The 20,406-nt window shown below is 31.1% G+C and overlaps 1 protein-coding gene across 1 annotated transcript; it reads right to left on the minus strand.

Annotated features, from left to right (window-relative positions):
- Window positions 1-18,978: 18,978 nt before the first annotated feature.
- On the minus strand, window positions 18,979-20,022 carry LOC115715778 (putative gamma-glutamylcyclotransferase At3g02910). Its single transcript, XM_030644451.2, has one exon. The coding sequence runs from the start codon at window positions 19,680-19,682 to the stop codon at window positions 19,146-19,148; it is 537 nt and encodes a 178-aa protein (XP_030500311.1). The 5' UTR covers window positions 19,683-20,022; the 3' UTR covers window positions 18,979-19,145.
- Window positions 20,023-20,406: the final 384 nt, after the last annotated feature.

The following is a 20,406-nucleotide window of genomic DNA, read 5'->3' on the forward strand; positions in this document are numbered from 1 at the left end:
GGAGGACATGGTCAAGCATGGCTTCTGAAATCGAGTTCAAGAGCCAGCTTAATATGGCCTGATCTGTACGAACCCAAACTGTGAACAAGGGATTTACCTGCTGCAAAATATTAGGATTTGGTTCGACAGGCGCATCAAGAAACTGAGGCGGACATGGTCTGGTTCCGAAGATAAAACCGTCAAGATCATGAGCACGTACAGCTGGGACAACTTGGGAACGCCAGTAAGGATAGTTGTCTCTGTCCAAGCGGATGGTGATGGGGGCCAAAGGTTGCAGCAGAGGTGCAGGAAGCGCAGGAGCAGCTGGTGCCGGAGCTGGAGCTGGAGGAGGAGCGTCGACAGCTTGTGATCTGGCGTTGTTGACTGAGGAATCACCAGGAGAAGCCATTGGCTCTGATACCAAGCTAATTTATGCAGATAAATAGGGAAATAAACAGAGAGAAAAACATGGGAGATATAGCTGGTGCAATCTTGTATTAAATGTATTTTATCCTCAATGAATATACAGAATGTTTAATATGGTATATATAGTACACGGATGAGTATCAAATCCTAACCATAAAATATTCCCTGAGCCAATGATTGGCTGAATAAAAGGAATCCCAAGATTATAGGAAATTCTAGAGAATTCTAAATGACAGCTCATGATTTGGTAAATGATGAGGTGTCCAAAGGTTAGGTAAATATACAATTAGGAAAATATCCTACTAGAAAAATATCTAATCTTTTCAACAGCATGGTGATGAACTATATATTAACATCAAAATACTTTATTATACAATTATTATTAATAATATAATTATAAGTCATGTTGTTGCTGTTGGGAAACATGCATGGCGGACCTACATAGAAGTGAGGAAGCAGTCGTCCTATTAGAAAAAAGAAATCAAGAAAAAAAAAATATATAGGTGTATTTTATTTATTAACAGTATATATTTTTAATTAAATGTAATACTTAGATAAATTCAAATTTCAACAAAAAAAAATATGTTTTTTTTAATATTTACAGTTTACTTTTTAAAAAAGATGTACTAAAATTTGAACCCTTATTAATAAGACTTTTCTTAGCAATTTCACAATTGAAGTTAAATTTATTGTTATTTGTTCACTTATTATATTTGTGTATCAAATCATGTGTATGGGTCCTATTTATATTTTATTAATATTTAGGTATTAAATAAATATAAAATTTAAACTCGACTCATTTATTAATTATATACTTGAAAATAAAACCCCAAACCCGATCGACTTGTTTATAAACAGGTTGACCTACTCCGATTTATTTAATCCGCACGTTTATTATATAAAGAAATCATATTTAATTTTAGTTAAATTATCAACTCATTAACATTTTAATAACAAAATTAACATGTTAATTTACAACCCTTTTATACACATTTATGAATAATTTAGCATGTTTATATATATCTTATTTAACTAATTAATTAAATATAATTTACATGTAAGGGCATCTCTCCAACCTTAAATATCAAATTTAGTATTGCACTGGTATAGACTCTTTCATTCTAACTACAAGACCAAAAGTTACACAAAAAAAAATATAATATACTATATAATTTATTGATTGTATCGGTTATAATTATTTATGACCACTTGCATATCAAAAAAGATGTTTTGGTTGACCCCACAATGATCGTGTATATAGTATATTTAAGATTACTTATAAATTTTTATAAACTTTTTAATAGTTTATAATGTTTAAAATAAAATTTAAACAATATTATATCACACATGTTAGAAAAAATAATTACACTAGCAATAAATATTTGAACATTAACATTTTCGGCATTGCAAACTATTCGAATTTTTTTTAAAATTTAAAAATAATCTTAAATAATTAATATATAACGTACAAAAAAGATTAACTTAAAAAATTTAACAACCGATAAAAAATCTACCAAAACATCGTAATTACCCAATAATAATAATATCTGTTTAAATATATTAAATATATAAAAAAAATTGAATAGTGAAAGTGCAGTTATACAGTACACACCAAATATGGTGCAGTGAAAATTCCCTAAAAAAAACATGAATATAATAATTCTTTCTGGCCATTTCGTGCTATTTGTATTTTTTTTTCTCTCTCAAATAATAATAACAAAATATGCATGAATGAATTAAAGATTTCAATGTCAATGTGATGAACAATACTTGAGTTTAGCATCAACAGAGGACCCTAAAATTAACTAAATTGAAAATAATGAAATAAAAGAAACAATTGATTGGAAATTAATTGTGTTACTAGTGTAAGTGCTGAACTTCTCGATTGTTTAGGTTATATTTGTAATATTTTTATAACAATAATTAAGTGAGTGGAAACTTATTTGTTGTTGATAATTTCATAATGGATTCTTTTCAAGTTTATAATAATTAACACAATCAATTATACAAATTAATAATTGTGCATGTGCTCATATATAGTTGATGAATATATATAATTGACTGTATATGATCAAGTTACCATTAAGGTTCCTATATATTATTGACCAACTTAACCCTATAATATTATGACCTAGTTCCCCATACAAAATTATAAATAACATCATAATATATATACAATATTAGTGCCACTTAAAAAATTATTGGTGAATTATCTAGTCAATAATCATTTATTATATTGTCTGAAAATCTTGAAATTATTCAGGAAACTTCTTCAACAAATATAAAATTCGTTACACTAGCTACCACACTAATAATAAGTTCTAGTTAAATAGTTATATTATAAAGTCTTTTTTTTTTGTCGAATAATATTATAATTACCAGTGACTTATATAAACTTATCTTCTTCTTTCTTTCTTTCTTTATTATTATTTTTGTTTTGTATGTACTCAATTTCTTTTGAATATAATTATGTATAGTAGTTATTGTATATTCTATGTAGTTTGATGGAAATATTATGGACTTTTTGCACAAGCAATTATTTAGAGTGTGTAATGTTAGTGGTATACTCTTAAGATATTAGATTATTATTTATCACTTTATCATGATTGGTGGTGGCCATGGTTATCAGTGTTTGTGTGGAGGTGATGGCTCGAAGAGTTTTACAAATATTAAGTATTTATTGTTGTGATTATATAATCACACAATGAAAAAGCAAAAAACATAAAATATCAATCATGAACAATCATTTAAAAAACAAAAATACAGTTGAAAAATAAACTAAGAATTCAAGAAAAACCGAAAAGACTAAGAACAAGTTGCAGAAAAATAGTTCAGCCTTTCATGGAACTCCTTGATTCAATTTAGCTTGAGAATTAGGTTACATGGACAATAGTAGCACCACTTAGCAATGGAGTACAACTCCTTACAATGATTCCTGACACACTGAGAAGAGATTGATCAAAACAATCCTTCTAATTACCTCCCTAGCTCCAAGAAGTAAGCTACCATAAATCTAACTCTAAGCTAAAAGAATAACTCTCCAAGAAAATCAAAAGTTTGAATGAATGTTAGTTATACAATTGAATGATCGGTTTTCTAATTATAGGACTAACTACCTTAACTAACTAAGACTTAAGACACAAATAAGAGAGTGCCACGTGTACAAGACTTAGTGACTAGACCATACTCTAACAAATCCACCTAGACACTAGGTCTCGATCGCATAGCTAGAGAGAGTTGTTGAACCTTCAGCAGTTGGATGTGATATTCATCCAATGTCACTGATGTTTACCAAATCCAGACAGTGTCTGAATTTGGCTTGAGTAATACATTTGGTAAAAATATCAGCTAGATTGTGATCAGTGCACACCTTCTTTACTTGAATCTCCTTCTTGACAATGATGTCTCTAATGAAGTGCAACTTTATGTAAATATGTTTTGACCTTTCATGGAGTATTAGGTTCTTCATTAAGTGCAAAGTACTTTGATTATCACAGTGTACTGTCATATCTTCAGATTTGAACCCTAGTTTCTTGGTGAGACCTTTCAACCAAATAGCTTCTTTTTTGCCCCTATAGCAGCCATATACTCAACCTCTTTAGATGACAGTGCTACCACTTTTGGGAGATTTGATTTTCAGCTTATACATCCACCTAGAGCTGTGAAAATATAACCTGTGAGGAACCTTCTTGAGTTAATATAGCCAGCAGTCTGAGTCTACAAAACCCTCAACTTCACAGCCTTCTTTCCTTCTAGCTTTATAGACTAGACAGTGGTTAAGGACCCTTTCACATACCTCATTACCCACTTGACTGCATCCTAGCACTTGTTTCCAGGATCAATAATATAACTACTAGTTATGCTCATGGCATAGGCTAAATCTTGCCTTGTGCATGCCATGGCATACATTAGATAGCCAACACATCTAGCATATGGTATGCAATCCATATGATTTCTCTCAATTTTAGTCAAGGTGATTGTTCCTTTGAGAGTTTAAAATGTTAAGCCAAAGGTGTGACAACTGGTTTGTCCAAATGGCTGCTACAGGTTCATCATATAATAGGCTAGAAGAAATTTCTTTAAAAATCAAATTAAGAACCAAGATAGGACAATATTGTTATTCAGAATCCAAGCATTGTAAAGATTGTAATTAGTAGAAAGGGGTTTAAGGATAGAAGCATCCAAGAATCTTAATTCATTCTTGAAAGAGATAGCAAGCTCCATAGAACGACTCTAAGAAATGTAATTGTCCTAGCCTATGAGTGGTTGAGAAACAAGGATATTCCCAAGGTTATCCCCATGGTGAAGGTAGTAAGGATTTGAGGGATCTTCGATTGGATTTCTTGGAGTCGTGACATGGAGACTTTGATTGTTAGATCTATAGTTTGTTATGGATTTCCAGTGATGATAATGCTTGGAACTCCAGCTTTAGTCCTACTTTCTTGATTGTTGTTTGACATGGTAAACTAGATTGAACATTGGATCAAAAACCAAGAAAGAACACATGATGCAAAGTAACGATTGGAGAAGAAATATGAAAATCTAAGATAACGGGATACTTGGGATTTGGTTTGTACTCTGAAGGATCATTCTACTTTCACGTGGTGTATTATTGGCGATCTGAATAATGTGGGGAGTAATAATGAGATGAGAGGGGGGAGAGTGTATCAAACTGGCTATTAGATGGATTTTGAGATATGTTAAATGAATGTGGGTTGTTTGATTTTTAGTTGAGTGGATATCATTTTACATGGGAACGTGGTCACGGTACAGATGCATAGATTGAGGTTCGCCTTGATAAGGCTCTTGTTACGCAATCTTTGCTAGATGTTTCTAAGGACGCTCGTCTGGCTAATCTTGAGTTGTCTACCTTAGATCATTGTCTAATTTTCTAAGAACCGTGTATTTAGGTCATTTCTTAGTGTGTGTGAAAAAAATTAAATTTGAAAATTCATGGTTACGAAAGCCCATATGTGAGAAAATAGTGAGGGGTGTTTGGGAAGGTAATTTGGAGGTGGATCTTTTTGAGAAAATTTCTAGTTGTGGAGTGGTTCTGACCGGTTGTTTTAAGGAGAGATTGTTGCAGTGCAAGAGACGATTGAGATAACTTTGTCAAAAAACTAATGTTGTTTCACAAAAGTTGTATGAGGAAGAACAAAAAGTTTTATGAGATTTTAACTCAATAAGAATTATTGTAGAAGCAAAGAGCGAAGCAGTTTTGGTTGAAAGAGGGTGATAAAAATAGTCGTTATTTTCATGCAGCGATGAGTTCTCGTAAAAGGACAAATCATATTTCTAAGCTACAAGATGAGAGTGGTGCTTGGTTTACATGGGATGATGGTCTTCTTCAGTTAGTACAGGAGTATTTCTAGGATCTTTTTACTGTCTTGGATGCCGAGTGGGGTAACCTGCTTGATGATATTCAACATTCAATTTCAACTTCTCAAAATGACGATTTGGTGCGACCTATTTCGGAAGAGGAATTTTGTAGGGCCTTGTTTTAAATACATTCAGAGAAGGCTCTGGGTCCTGATGGGATAAGCCTGAGATTTTATCAAAAATTTTAGCATATTGTGTGGGCAGATGTGGTTAATTGGTACAATATGTTTTCTCTTCGGGTGAGTTCCAATTGGTATTAATGACACTAATATTGTTCTTATTCCAAAAAATAAGAATACTGTGAAGATAGGGGATCTAAGGTCAATTTCTTTGTGTAATGTGGTCTACAAGATTGATTCTAAGGTTATGGCCAATTAATTTAATGTGGTGCTGCCACAGGTAATCTATGACACACAAAGTGCTTATATACTGGGTCGGTTGATTTTCGATAATATCTTGGTGTTGTTTGAAACTATGCATTATTTGAAGCGTAAGGTTACTGGAAAGGCGGGAGTTATGGTGTTAAAAGTTGATATAAGTAAAACATATGATTGGGTGTAGTGGAATTATATCAGGTTTATGCTTCAAAAACTTGGTTTTTCACAACATTGGGTTCAACTAGTTTCAGGTTATTTTTCCACAATAAGGTATCAGGTTGTTCATGGTGGTCATAGGATGGGGCCTATTATTCCTTCTCGAGGGATTAGGCAAGGAGACCATTTGTCTCCTTATCTATTTTTCATTTGTGCTGAAGGTCTTTCGGCATTACATTGTCGGTATGAGCAGAATAAATTAATAAAGGAAGGTCATGTGGCTAGAGGTGCTTCGTAAATTTTTCATATGTCATTTGCTGATGAGAGCTATCTTTTTATCCAAGCTAACAAAGGAGGGGCTCAAAGAGTGATAGAGATTCTACATAGTTTTAAGAGGATGTCATGACAAAAGATTAATTTGATAAAATCTATTGCTTTCTTTAGTAGAAATGTGAGTGGACCTATTCAGGGGGCTGTTTGTGCTATTTTGAATATAAATGAAGCTGGTGAGAATAGTATGTAATTGGTTCTCACAAGTACAATCAGTCGAAAAAAGTCTATTGTATTGGGCATTCTGAAAGAGAAGATGAGAAAGTGTATACAAAGTTAGAATGGTAAACTCTTGTCACATGTTGGTAAGGAGGTCATGGTTCGTAATGTGGCTCAAAGTATTCCAACTTTTTCTACGAGTGTTTTTCTTTTACATACAGGAACGTGTCATGATTTCGAACAATTAATGGCTAATTTTTAGTGGAACTTATCTACGAATTCCCATTGAGGAATTTTGTAGGTGAGTAAGGAGAGGATGGTGCGTAGTAAAGAGGTTGGGGGAGTGGGGTTACACTCTCTTCATGATTTAAATTTGGCTATATTGGATAAAGATGCTTCGAGGTTCTGGACCAAGCTTGATTCGTTGGTTTTTAGAGTGTACAAAGCTCGGTACTTTAAAAATGAGAACGTTATTTTGCCAAAACTTGGTAATAATCCAAGTTATATTTGGAGAAGTCTTGTTGTAGTAAAGGATTTGATTCGTAAGGGGGAACGGAAGGGAATTGGTAATGGAGAGGAGACTCTTTTATTTGATGCCCTGTGGCTTTTGAATGGGTTAATTTCGAGTCAAGATAGTTTAGATCCTGGTTTGACTAATGACAATTAGGTTCATAGTATTTTTGCGGTGGGTGAGAAAGCTTGAGATGTTGATGTTGTGATAGATTTGTTTGATGAGGAAGTAGCGGTCAGTATTCTTGATATTTCCCTTTCTAATTCTGTTACTAAGGATTACTGTATTGGGGGTTTGAATCTTTTGGTGAATATACAGGAGTGCGTTTAAATTATTATAGGAAAACCGTGAGGGTAGTGTGGACGGGGAGGTTGTGGGGTTTTGGAAGAAATTTTGGAAATTAAAGCTTCCCTTAAAGGCAAAAAATGGTGTATTGAGGGCGATTAGTGGGTGTCTCCCACGAGAGTTCAGTTGAAGACTAAACATGTGGATGTCTTTTTGTTGTGTCTGATTTGTCATGGATGTGAATTAATTTTGTATTGTTTAGTTGCCTGTGATTTTGTGCAGAATTGTTGGTGGGTAGCAGGTTTGGCTATGATTTCAATTGATGCAGGGTCGTTTGGGGACTAGTTTCTTCATTTGTTCTCACGACTGGGTGAGGAACAAAGTGTTTAGGCGGTGATGTTAGTTTGGGTAATTTAGTTCGCACGAAATCAACTCTTGTGGAAGGGTAGGAAAAGTCGCTGGAGTTTGTTGTCAATCTGGCTCATATCACTCATGATCAGTGGAGAAAAGCTCAAGAAAGAAGTATGTTTCTTGTGTTTGATATTTGATATCAGATGGGGCTGAGATGTGGTCTAAACTAGGTTATAAAAAACTCAAGGTGAATAATGATGCTGTGTTATTTGACGAGGAGGGAAGGCAAGGTTTTGGTGGGATTGTTTGGGATCACAAGGGTCGGGTGTGGCTAGGATTACGGGACTGCAGATTGGGCAAGCTCTTCCAGTGATTGCTGAAGTCATAGCTCTCAAGGAAATGTTATCATGGTTGAAGCACGATTTTTCGGATGTTAGTATTATCGAATATCTGATTGTCTGGTATTAGTACAAGTTGTTAGAAATTTGAAAGTTTTGTCATCCATTTTTGGATTGTAAACAACTATTATCTTCTCTCAGGGATATATTTCTTTACATTTTGTCAAAAGGTCTGCTAATCAAGTTGCTATCATTTTATGGCTAAATCATCTTGTTTATATGTTGATCGTATTTTTTTAGAGTATAATCTCCTTTTTGATATTACTAATATTGTTGAAGTCGAGTTGATCTAGTTGAATGAAATTTACAATTAAAAAAATAAATAAATAAAAAAAAAACCATAACTAAAATCTATTATATACGTCCATATATATTATATATATAAAAATAATATTAATTTTGCTTCCAAGGTATATTATAGCCCTAGATTAATCATTCTGTTAAATGATGAGAAGGAAAAAATCAATCATATGTAGAGACCATATAACAAATTGGTATATCATTATTGCTCAAAGAAAAATACATACAGTTGAGTTCTCTGTAAGTACAGATCAAATATTCTAACATTCTGTCTTCCACCCTAGACAATACCTAGTGATGAGAGAGAGAGAGAGAGAGAGAGAGAGAGAGAGAGAGAGAGAGAGAGAGAGAGAGAGAGAGATCATAATTAATGAGAGATCGAGGTAGGGTTAGGGCATAGCCTGCATGGGTCCAATATATATTGTCTGCCTATGTATTGAAGAACAAAGCCTTTGCTTTAGATTGAAGACTAGTAGTACATATATGACCTTACTACCTTTGTGTTTCAATTTGGAATGTGTAAGCATGCAATACTTTAGCTAATAAGGTACCTAATATATTAGTGGGTACTCACAATAAGTCACATGGGTGTGGGGTTAGTACTACATATGAACCCTAACTCTTATATATAAACTAGGTGTGGGACCTTTCCAATATCTAATTAACTTTGCTCTAAGCTAGTGGGTGATCATCTTTTTTTTCTTTTTATTATTCTTGACGCTTCAAAATTTTGGTTGATTACAACATTTATCCCACTATAAACATATCATTGCTGACGGCAACATGAGCCCTATTTTTGAGAAATTTTATTACAGTTTCACATAGGATTCAACATTTGTATCGGGTTTGACCCGAATTCGGCCAACCTGCCCAGACCCGACCCATCCAACCAAGAAATTAAAAATAAACCGCTCAGTGCAAGGAGGTTGGGTTTAACCCAGTAAACCTTTCGAGCGAGTTTTGATTTTGCTTTTTTAGATGATCGAATTTTGAGTTGGACTCGGACTCTCCCATAAACTCAGTGAAGTTATATATATTTTTTTAATATTATTTTAGATAATAATATAACTAGTTTTACAGTTTCAAACTCACATAATTAGATATCAAAATCTATATATCTATATAATTTTGTTGTTATGCATGATGATGTGGCCATCTCTATAAGCTTTGTTTCACTTTTTCTATTTTCTTAATTTTTCTTATTATTTTTAATTTTTCATAATGACAATAGTAGGTGAAAAGACACTAAAAATTTCTAGCATCTATTCAAAAAATTATTAATAATAGGTAACATATAAAATAAATTACAATTACTATTCAAAAAATTATTAATAATAGGTAACATATAAAATAAATTACAATTACAATTACAATTCAAGTATATAATAAATGATAATTATAAAGCATATATTATATATGAATGTTCATGAGAATTTTGATATTCCACCTTAGCTATTTAAAAGTCATTTATACTAATTTAAGCCATTGAAGAGGTGCCATTATTCAAAAGGTTCCGATTGAATCCGCCTTTAAATTTTTTATTTATGTATATGTATATATATATAGGTGAGATTATGGCTTCATGAAAATTGAGATTATGGAGAGTAGTGATTCCCATTATCCAATGACAAAGTTAAGATAACATTTGTCGTTTATTTTTTTGGTAAGTTTATTTTTAATTTATTTATTTTAATCCGTTTACTCCTTATTTAGTCCTCTTTCATTTCTCTTAATTTGGATTATCTCGATTTTTTTTTATGTAATGATGGTTGATCTTATTTGATATCCTAATCTAATGTGTTGTGGTAAATTACTTTATATACTTTTGTGCATCTTTCTATTGTTATGATATATTTGTGATGAATTTAGAGCTTTCTCTTCACACCTAGAAAAGTTAGAAAGCTTCTTTGAAAATGTTGAGTGTTGTATAAACATAGAAAAAATCGGGCTATTTTGTTTTTTTATTTTTTGCTGGGCTCTGTTTTGAGATAGTTGTCATTTATTTAATTTCTTATTGGATGTGACTTTTTTTTTTCTTTTGAAAATGATTGGATAAATTTAAATTTAAGAATGTCACTAACAATTATTGTAAAATTACGTGTAAAAACTACAAAATTACATATGAGTGATCCATTTTTGTGGTATAGTAATTAACTGCATAAATGTATCCTGTAATAATTTAATACCTAATGCATGAAGCTTTAAAGAGTTTTTAGAATACAACTTATTCCGTATAGGTTGATAAATAGAGTTTAAATAACTTTATGATTTATTTCCAAATTGGAAAAAAAAAAGCAATATCAAGAGAAGACCATCAACAAGTATCTATATAATTCTTTTACTAATTTTACAATCAAGAATTTTAATTTCTTCGGTTTTTATTATTTTTTAACTTTTAAGTAAGGTTAACTGCATACATATATATATAATTAATAGTAATTTAATAATATACGTAATATTTTAAATTTAGTAACTATTATAATTAATAATCATAATATAATAATAATAGCAATATTTTTATAGTGTTATATTATTATAATTATAAACAAAACAGTAAAAAAGTGATAAAGTTTATTAACTATTATTATTATTATTAAGAATATTACTTATTATATGGTGTAATAATTAATAATATAATATATAGTATAGGGAGAGCATCTCTCTCATGGTTTATTATAAGGAGACTATCCTTTGAAAAATAAAATTAAATCAAGCAGTTACATCTACATGAAAAAATAATCATGCGATCCTAAATAATCAAGCAGTTGTTCTCTCTCATGGTGTATTTTCAGTAATATAAATAATATAATTTTTTTAAAAAATTTAATAGCGATCCTAAATAATTTATAGTGAACACGTTCATATAAAAAAATATTGACAAAATACTTTCAGATTTAAATATCAAAACAAATATAAATTTTACTGAAACACCAATTAAAGCAGTGTACCAATTATTAAAAAATAAAGTTGGTTTTTTTTTTAAAAAAAAAAGAAAAAGTTAGTTCAAATTTTTTTATATCTACCCTTTTTCTTTTTTTTTATCTATTCAGTAGTTATAATATACCATTAGTAAAAAAAATAAAATTAAATAATGTATAAATTTCTATCTCAAATTAATATTCATATATATTTTACAAAAATATTAAAAACTAAATATACAAATTTATTATATTACAAAACTGCGCAAAGCGCAGTAATGTTTCCTAGTTATATATATTAGTTTTTGGCCACGCTCCATGCAATGAACAACATTAAAAATATAATAACGTCATACGGACTAATTATGATCATGTTCATCAAATAAATATTATACACATGTCATGCATGGTTCTACAACAAATATTGGTATTATCGGCGGAGCCACCCGTCGGTAATAATAGAGGAGACCGCCGGCATTAATTAATACCGGCGGATTCCGCCGGTAATTATCCGCCGGTAATTATCCGCCGGTATTAATTGGTCGCTATAAGTTACTATTAGCGGCGAAAATGGTATTCCGCCGGTAATAATATTAATACCGGCGGATTAATAGCGGTGGGGTCCGCCGGTATTAATATCTGCACTTTTCCACGTAGATGCATTAATACCGGCGGACCACAATCAATTTCCGCCGGTATTAATATTTATAAATTAAAAAAAATATATTATCTTAAATATAATATATATAATAAAATTAATATATTTTATAATTAAATTAATTATAATTATATATAATAATTATTTCATAAATATATTATTAATTAAATATAAAACATTAATATTAAAAAATTAAGCATTAATATTAATTTGTCCATTACAAAATAAACTTTATTATCTTAAATAAAATTAGATGAAGTTTAAAACATAAAAATTGACATAATTAAAAACACCTAACTATCATTGTTCAAATCAATATATTCTAAAAATTCATCTGCATTCAGGCTAAGTCTTGAACCATCAAGATTATCACGGGATTGAGTTGGCGGGGCAGGATAATAAGGTTGTCCAGTCTGCGGTGTAGGTAAGATCTCCATAAACTGTCGAGGATGCGGGCGAACCAAAATAGGTTGTTGCTGTTGTTGCTGGCTCTGCGCACTGAAAATCTGACCATACATAGGCTGTTGTGGAGATCCTCCCATTAAATTTTCAAATTTATGACATAAATTTTCAAATTTATGACATATTAAATTTTCAGGATTTTTTTTAAAAAAAATAAATTATTATATTTAATAATACTTATTTAATAATTTAAAAATTATTTTACTATTAATTAATTAAATTAATTTTTTTATATTTATACTTCTAAGTAAGTATTACTTTATATATATATTACATTTTTTTATTTAAAAAATTTATAACTAATTTAATTTATTTTTAAAAATTTATTATTTCAAATTTTTATATTTATTATTTATGATTTTTTATATTACTCTACTTAATTATATTTCTGTATATTTATTTGTCAAAGCACTTTTAATTTATAATTTTCTTCATGTTAAATCTTTACTATTTATATACTACAATATTACATAATTATTTTAAAATATTATTTTATTATAATAAACTTTTTAAGTAATTAATATATTCTTATTCTAATTTTTTTAAAAAAAAATAAAAAACATTACAAAATTAATTATTTAACAAGCTTATAATTTTTTAACTATTCAAAATTCTAAATATTAAACAAAAATACACATTTATTATTATAAAATACATTTATTACTATATAAACTTAAAATCTAAAATTTTACAAATTTACACATTTAAAACTTTTAAGCATATATATAATATATATTATATTTATTATTATATAAAAATTTACATATTTAAAATTTTTAAACAATACATTATATATATTACTATATATACACACTAAAATCTAAACTTTTATAAATTTACATATTCATAATTTTTAACAATATATTATATATACATATAATATAATATATACACTGTTTAAAAATTATATATGTATATACATATATACATATCATATATATAATATAATACATTGTTTAAAAATTATGCATTCATATAATACATATATCAGACATACACAAAATTATATATTTACACATACACAAAAAAATTACTAAACAGTTGCATAAAAACTACTAAACACAAAATTATATATTTACACATACATTTGCATAAAAATTTACACATACACAGATATATAAATGTAATATACCAATTACTAAACATTCAAAGATTGAAAAAAAAAAATAAATAAACCTGTAAATTTTTCTGCCAAGCTTTTACTCCTCCCTCGTTTTCACTTTCCGTTACTGTTTCGAGCAAAATATCTCCCCCAAAACTTCAAACATGGAGAAAAAACTAATAACTATCAAAGAAAAATAAAAATAAAATGAAAAAACCATAATGAAAAACACATTACCTGTCAAAAAAAATGATGGTGCAATGGCGCTTCACGGTGGCAAACGGGCGGACTATGGCGGAGGAGGACGACTCGGAGAAGGGGACTATGGCAGAGGAGGATCGAGCTTAGGGAGGAGGAGGAGGAGGAGAAGGGTCGGAGTGGGGTGGTCTGAAATGGAGTGGGGAAATGGAAAGTGTTTTCTGAGTTATGGGAGGGGGGGGATTATATAGACATTTATTACCGGCGGGACCCGCCGGTATTAATAGGGGTTCCGCCGGTATTAATAAAACGGTCAGAATCCCCTGACTAATACCGGCGGAACCCGCCGGCAATAATCCGCTGGTATTAGTCTTTTCAAAAATTTGGGCGGTAAAATCCGCCGGTAATACTAAAGTTCCGCCGGGAATACTAAATTTAAATAAATATTTAATTAATTTTTAATTATTCAAAAGTAATACCGGCGGAATGCCTTTTCCGCCGGTAATAACCCCATTAATACCGGCAGTTTGGCTCCGCCGGTATTACTTCCGCCGGTACTGAGTAAAAATGTTGTAGTACTATACATCCAACAAAAAATATATGGATCTTCATATCTAGCCAAATAAGTTGTTCATCAATCAGAAGAGTATGTACAACTAATTCATGAACAACACAGATTAGGAACACTCATAGAAATTTAGATGACAAACTTGTAAAAATTTCTAACAATGATCTTAAAATTATAAGAGTAGAGAAATACGATAGAAAAAGAAATTACAATTGTAAAATCTTAGTAACAGATCGCAATCTAATGTCATTAGTGTCACACAATTTATAATGAAAACTTGCTATCCTTTCTCTAGAAGTTTGAAGGGACGATTGTATTTTAACGGCACATGCATAAACAAACTATCATTAGTGGGATGAAAAATAAAAATGATAAATAAATATTATTGTAAATTTATACTTTATTTTCTCTACAAATAAACTAAATAAGCATCAATAGATAGAAATTATAAAAAAAGATTAACAATAGTTACTATAACAAAAATATTTTCAACCGAATTTTTTTTTTAAAAAAAATGTAAAAGGACTTATCTTGTCAAATGTAATTAATGTCTATAGTAAATCCACGAGTATTCATTCAATCATCTAAATAACTATTATAACTCCAATAACATCAATAATTTCATAGCTCAAATAACTTAATAATTTAAAATTGTTCAATAACAAAAGTGAAAAACTAATAGCTAACTCGTGTAACAATATGCAAAATAATAGCTAACTTGATAACTTATTTTATTTTTTCTATAAGAGGAAAGCTTCATAACTTGTAAGGTATAACATAATACGCTTATGAGTTGGTGGAATGCTGCATTCCTGATGTGCGTGATGGTGGTGCACGTCCCTTGGTTTGGGTACAGATTGGTAGGGAAATGTTATGGTACAGCGAGGTCTCGACATCTCTTGTTTGGAAAAACTTTGTTTTTTAACCCCTTTTTAGGGTTTCGGGTCAACTTTTCCCATATTCCAACTTTTAAAACCCTCATTTTTGTGTCTCTGAAAGATCTCTTTGCATCTTACTTGTTCTTACTATTTTCCTAGTTTTATCTACTCTTTCTTGTCGAAGTTTCGCTATCACCTTTCGGAGTGGTTCTAGCACTACTGCTTAACCTCCCTAATGGACGAATCTTTGGCTAATGCTACCACTAAAGTTGCATTGGACGAGGTGGTGAATATGGTGGAAAATGTGGAGATGGATGACTTTTCCCTAGACCTTGTTCCAAATGACTCTGCTGCGAAGGACCTCATTCGTAGGTCTCTGGTGGGGAGGCTCTTTGTGAAATAGAAGATAAGCAATGGTAGGCTTCGCTCCATCCTCTCAGAGTTGACCCGGGGTGGTGCCTTCAGGAGATTCACCCCAAAACTTATATCTTTCAGTTCACCAAGGAAGTAGAGGCCCTAAAAATTGCTAGAATTGGCCCATGGTTGCCATGTGGAGGTTTTCTCCTTTTAACGATGATGTCAGAGGATGGTAAATGGACGTCGGCTGACCTATAACATGTGAGAATTTGGGTAAGAGCTCTTAATGTTCCTTATAGATACTTCTCGAACAAAAATATGAAAAAGGTAGCCAACAGAGTGGGCAAGTTTATTCTTACTAATAAGGCTCGCATTAATATTGGAGAGATTTGCAGTAACTTCATGAGGTTTTAGGTTAGCCTGAACCTTGCCAAACCTCTTCTGGCGGGTGTGGGGCTTGAGGATGAAGATGGTAAAAAAGTTTGGAGTTATTTCAAGGCTTCCCCTATTTTGTTATAAATATGGGGTGATTGGTCACCTGGATGAGATGTGCTCTGCCAAAAAACAGATGATGATTCTTGATGATGGACGTAGTGTCCCCTTGTATGGTCCTTGGCTGAAATTCAAGTCCCATTTGGAAAATGGATTTGCGATTCTTATGGCAGAAGATTACTAGGAGAGGATTCAAATGGAAACTGAGGTTGTTCCCAATGCTTCACCTAGTTAGATTTGTGATTTGCATGGTGGAAAGTTGATAGCGGGACATGTCATTCAAGACAGTGAGAACTCTTTCTCCATTTCGAATAGTGGGTCGGGAAAACCTAATATTCCTTTTGGCAATGGGTTGGATCCTTCATATGACTAACCTTTCAAAGTTATATTACGTGATATACAGAACTCTACAAAAGCTTTCAATAAGGCTAGGGCCCTTTTCTTCTCAACATAAGTAGGCTAGGCCCAATAAGTGGGCCTTTTTTTTAGTTTATATTACTTTATTCTTCATCTTCTTCATAGTACCCCACCACCAATCACCATTGAAACTACCATCCACCACTCTCATCTGAATCATATATAGCGAAAAAAGAATCTGAAATTTTCACAAAGATCAAACCTAAATATCACAAATTTGAAACACAAACATCAACCTCCACAAAATTGAGCTTGCCCTTTCCAAATTTGAGTTTCTCATGCACCATCATGTTTGTATCAAAACGACGAGAGGAGTTGGCTTCGTCCACCATTAAAACCGGCGAGCAAGGTCACCCACTGAGCTACGCTCAAAGCCCATAAACTAGAGATTCCAGATCTGTAACTCGACCCACTCCATCGAGCACAAATACCTCCCCTCATGGATTGTACACACACTAGCAACCACCGTACGTCTTCGACGGACAACAAAGATCTCAGATCTGAGATCTCCACAACTCCAAACACAAAGACCATCTGAAGGAGACCATCTACGACCTGCGCATTTTAATGAGACTCCAAATGCATGACCAAACTCCGACGACGACCATGGATGCTAGATGCACGACCAAACGATGACAACGACTCCTTAGCCTTGAGGAGAGAGGAGGCACAATTGGGAGACCATGAAAATAAATTCATTGAAGAAAAAAAAATTAGTGTGAGAGAGAAAATAAAAATAAATTGTTAATGGTATTTTTTTTATTTTTTAATTAGGGGATTTTTTTTTTTTAATTTTAGATTATTTTTTAAAAGTTTTTAAATAATTATATTAGGTGTACTAATATAAATGTGTCATGTGTACATTCTTGTACACATAAACAATTTAGGTTGACATTTAACTGAGAGAAATGTATGACATTTCAAATTTGCTAAGGGATTAATAGTTTGGAGAGTTTTACCTTTAAAATTTAAATTTGCTAAGTTAAGTTCAAGTAAAATAACAGTTGAGAGAGTTTAGCCGCCAAAAATTCTATTCTTAATAATAGATGAATAATTTGCATGTGCTAAAAATAAATCAATTATTATAATTTTTATAAAATAAAATATATTAAATATATAGAATTATAAATATATTTTAAATATATAAAAATATAACTGGATAATAATTGGATCGGTTCGGTTATTCATTGGATCGGATGTCCCATCCCACAACTGATCCAATCCAATTGGATTTTCAAAATTTACATCCCATTCAATCTAATTATGATTGGATATCTGATTCTATTAAATTGGTTAAGATTTGATCGGTCATTTATAATTGAATTACATGACTTTCTGTAAAGTGTTCATATTAACCCACCTTCAACTATGTTCTTTTGAACATCCTTTTCCCCTAAAATAGTAGGTGAGAATCATACCAAAAAAATGACTATAATAAAAATTGGATCTCGCAGTTACTAGTATTTTTTGAAGAATTGATAACTATGCGCGTTGGTGTAAAAGATTCTCTACTTTTATGTTAAGTTGTAATTTTTTTTGTTTATTTTCAAAACTTGTAATTTTTTTGGCTCATAATGTGGTCAGTTGGGCTTATGTTAACTCCATTTCCGATAGAGGAAATTAGACTCTATACCCTTTTTATATTGTTCTCTTTCATTTTTACCCTCTTTTTTAAAACCTATCATTTTTACCTCTTTTTCTAAACACTTTACCGATTTTACCCCTATCACATCAATATACTCTCCATGTGATTCCCTTATATCAAGGTATTTTGGGTACAATACATATAAAAAGATGTATGTTTCAATTAAATATAAAATTAAAGGTAGTTTTGGTTAATTGATAAGTAAAAGAGGTATTTCTCAATATACCCCTTTCCGATATGGTGATTTCGTCAATAACAATTACTATTCATTGTAATAATCACGAGGTCTCACTTCTTCTATTTAGAAAATGCATTTTGTTTAAAAAAAAAATGAATCTCTAATTTTTTAGTAATATTTTAATCAAAAGCAATATTAATTTTTTATTGATTTATAAAATTAATTTATATTTAACAAATTTAAATTATAATTATATTATTAAAATAATTAAATAAAAACTAAAGTAAACAACATAATTAGAATAACAACAATAAAAATAATTTTTTATTTTAGCTTAACAAAAATAAATACTACCATACTCTAAAAACCAGGCTAATTGTGTTCAAAAAAAAAAAAAAAAAAAAAAAAAAAAAAAAAAAAACCAGGCTAATAAATAAAAATAACATAATCAAAGTAATAATAAGCCTAAACATAATATTACTAAAATGATTATTTATCCAAAAAAAGAAGATTCTTCTCCTGAAAAAAAACAAGAAAATAATCTAAAAAAAACTTAGGCAATTAATAATAAATTAGCCAAATTCCGAAATTACCCCTACCCTGCAGATTCCATTTTGAGTTTCAATGGGAGTCAGCCAGAAAAAGTCGAAGGTCGTCGAGAATGGTCCGGCCATACTCAACTCTGTCCCCCTTCAACACATACTTTCTCCCCTCAATCTCCGAATACTCACTCAAACCCATTTCCCCATTTTCCTTCCACAGCTCATTCCCAAAGCTTCGGTGCGCAAAATAAGCCTCAGCCGAAACCACCTCCTTCTCAACATCTCCTCCCACCACCTGAATCGGGAGCCGTTCGTAGTGGCCGATAGCGACGCCTTCGAGATCGTCTAGGAGGGCGAGACCCGAGGCCGTGACGGAATAGAGCTCGCCCTTGATTCGTTGACCCGACCCGGGAAGGTTGATTAGGTAAGGGATGCCGTAGATGCCGATTACGAGGGGAATGGGTTGGTAAGTGAAGAAATCGCCGATGTAAACGGCGTCGTTTTGGGAGATTAGGTTTTGAGTTAGATTGTAGTTCTGAAAACCCCGCTTGAGTGTGCCGTAGGAGAAAATAAAGGTTCGTTTCTCCTCGTCGTTGACGTTTGACGTGTCAGCCATTGATTGGGAGAGTATAGAGATTCAGATTTGAGAGAAGGCTCAGATTTTAAATTGAATGAACGCTCACCAATTTCTGTTGATATATATATATATATATAAATAGATATCACCCACAACAACAAATTCAGCTTTTAAATGAAAATTAACAATAAAAAGATTCCTCTTTCATATTAATTTTTCATTAATTAAAAAAGAAAAAAATGTTAAAGAAATAGAAAGAGTAAAAAGAGGTGGGTTGAGAAATCTTGGGTTTGATGATATCAAACAAATCGAGTGAGCAATGTCTATCACTATCAGAAGATTATTGCTATAAGTTATAACAACCGGAGAAAAATAGATGTGAGTAGTTGTGTAAATTACATTAGTTGATTTAAGGATTTTTTAGTTTTACATTTCAAAATAATTTTTTTTTATATATTTTTCTAAAATTTATATAACAACTTATATAAAATTGTCTTAAATATTTTAGAAGTATGTTCTAATTTTTAAAGTTAGATTCCTACAAAATACTAAAAACTCTAATTATTTTATTAAAACTGTTATTGATTCCAATGAAACAAAAAAGAATAGTAGAAAAAAAAAGAAAAACTTACAAAAAATACTGGAATTTAAGTTAATTTTTACAAAAATACTGTTACACGGAAATATTTTCAAAAATACTGTGTTTTTGTAAAACACCAGTAAAACACAAAGCACGACAACTCAAAACAACAGTAGAACACCA

Source organism: Cannabis sativa, chromosome 5, assembly GCF_029168945.1.
Source record: "Cannabis sativa cultivar Pink pepper isolate KNU-18-1 chromosome 5, ASM2916894v1, whole genome shotgun sequence".
Taxonomy (NCBI): Eukaryota; Viridiplantae; Streptophyta; class Magnoliopsida; order Rosales; family Cannabaceae; genus Cannabis; species Cannabis sativa.